The following is a 2,203-nucleotide window of genomic DNA, read 5'->3' on the forward strand; positions in this document are numbered from 1 at the left end:
GCCCGCCAAGCGGCCAGTGCTCGGCAATCACAGGGTCCTGATGACGGGGTGCGGGGCGCGCACCCGCCACCGCGAGGCGAGGCACCCCCCGCCACCCCCTGGGCCCCGGGCCTGAGCGCGTCCGACATCCCTCTCGGACAGGACCGCGGCCGGCACCATCATGGCGAAGCTCCCCGACGACTTTGCGATGGTCGTGTACCAGCCCGACGACCCGCCGTGCCCGCCGCCCTCCTCCGGGGCGACCAACGCCCAGCCCGGCCGCGCCGACCCACACGCCGACGGGGAGGTCGACGAGATACTCGTGGTGCCGCCGGCTAGCCGGAAGGCCTACATGGAGGTGTTGCGGACCAACTGGTTCCACCTCAAGAGTGACGAGTACCTCGTGAGTGCGGCCGAGGCGCCCCCGCCCCGCCGCCGGACCGCAGGGGGTCCACCGCCGTTCCTAAACTGATCAGTGCTTTTCTCTGTTGACAGCGAGCCGACTCCGTCCAGTGCCCCAACTGCTTGCGGCGCTTCTGCCCAGACCGGATCAACTCGCACGAGCGGGTGTGCTTCAAGAAGCAGAACGTCCAACCTGGGGTAAGGGCCCGACAACCGGAAGGGACTTGTCCCTTCAGTTTTGACCAATAAATAAGTACCTTCATCACCTGTACCACCTGGCTGCTCGCCTGGTTGTGGCGCGCGCATGCGTGCGACTGGGTTTGCCTACCGTCTCCGATAACGGCGCCTTCTGCGAATAGGCAACCTACCTGCACGCCTGCCACGCAGTGGGCGGGGGCTCACGTCTCTCATTGTTTGCTCTTCGGCAGGAGCCGCAGCAGGCGCAGCCCGACTCGGCGCACGGCCGCGGGTCGCCGCTGGTGGAGTGCCACCTCTGCCGCAAGAAGTTCGGCACGCGCTCCATCGGCATCCACGAGCCGCAGTGCCTCAAGAAGTGGCAGCAGACGCAGCAGGCGCTCGGCGAGGGGCAGCCCTCAGGGCAGCCCGCCCTCGACAAGGCCAGAGGTCAGAGTCAGTCCCCCTCCTGCAGGCTGCCGTCCAGGCTGGCCTCCAGGCTCTCCCCGAGCCTCCTCCCCACCCCCACGGCCCTGCGGCTGCAGCCGCTGCACCATCTCAGGCCCCCTCCCTCTTCCTCGAGTCCCGTTGACGTCCCGGCACCCGAGCCCCAGCACCCCGCCGCCGACCCCACCGGCAAGGTGTTCCCCGAGTCCGTAGCCCAGCCATCGTCACCACCCCCGCCCCGGCAGCGAGTCAGCCTTTCAACCAAACACCGGCAGCGCGCTGGCGCTGCGGAGCGGCCGTCACTGGCGGGCCCTTCTCCCCCTGCGGCTGCGCCCCCCTCGCCTCCGGAGTCCTCCACCGACGAGGGGGAGGAGGTGCCCCCCGGGGAGGTGCTGCTCCGCCGGAAGGAGGGGTCCGTCATCGACGTGCTGCTGCCCCGGCCCTCCGCGCAGCTCGTGCAGCCCTCGCCCCGCCAGGAGGACATGGGCGTCGGGCCCTTCCTCATCATCCTGGCCGGGGCGGCGGCGGCAGCCCCCGCCACGAGCGTCCTCCAGCAGGCCATCAACGGCAAGATCGAGGCCAGGGGCGTACTCGCAGTCACGTCGGCGACGCCAGTCCCGACGGAAACGACGTCCATTCCGACGACTTCGAAATCGCCCAGCTCTGCAGTCGTCCCGGTCGCGGACTGCGTGGACTCGACGATTTCTTCGTCGCCTTCGTCAACCTCCTCGTCGAGTTCGGCCTCCTCCTCCAGTTCCACCTCCCCATCTACGGTGGTACAGCGCGAGGCTCGCGAGAACTGGTGCCGGCCGAGCTTTCGGGTTGAGGAGGACGGCTCGACGACGTACCGCTGCAGGGTGTGCAACCACGGACCCATCCGCCGGCACTTCTTTCGCTCGCAGTGACGGCCCCACCCATCCGCACCCCACCCTTCCCACACATCACATACCCCCTGACAGCCGCAGTGGCCTCGTTTGTCATTTTCATTGTTTTGTTCTCATGATTTTTATTTTATGATTTTTGGGGGGCAGCTTCGCTGTTTTGTTCTCATGTTTTGTTTTGTTTTATTTTATGTTTTCTTCGTTTTCCTCCACCTCTCCCTCCCTCCGCTCCCTTGTCCGCAGACTGCCCGCAGCTGGAAGGCCCACCGGAGCGCAAGCCCCTCGCCATAGAGTTCCCGAGCAGCAAGCCGCCCGCCCCC

At 67.2% G+C, this 2,203-nt stretch overlaps 1 protein-coding gene across 1 annotated transcript; it reads left to right on the forward strand.

Annotated features, from left to right (window-relative positions):
- Positions 1-474: 474 nt before the first annotated feature.
- On the forward strand, positions 475-2,197 carry LOC127751874 (zinc finger protein 474-like; the record flags this gene model as incomplete). The annotated part of the gene is given in 3 exon segments (XM_052276088.1): positions 475-579; positions 810-1,005; positions 2,127-2,197. Coding segments are annotated over 3 exon segments (372 nt in total), but the record flags the coding sequence as incomplete, so codon positions are not given.
- Positions 2,198-2,203: the final 6 nt, after the last annotated feature.

The sequence above is a fragment of the Frankliniella occidentalis genome, unplaced genomic scaffold (genome assembly GCF_000697945.3).
Source record: "Frankliniella occidentalis isolate FOCC.00 unplaced genomic scaffold, Focc_3.1 Scaffold1613, whole genome shotgun sequence".
In the NCBI taxonomy this organism is placed as follows: Eukaryota; Metazoa; Arthropoda; class Insecta; order Thysanoptera; family Thripidae; genus Frankliniella; species Frankliniella occidentalis.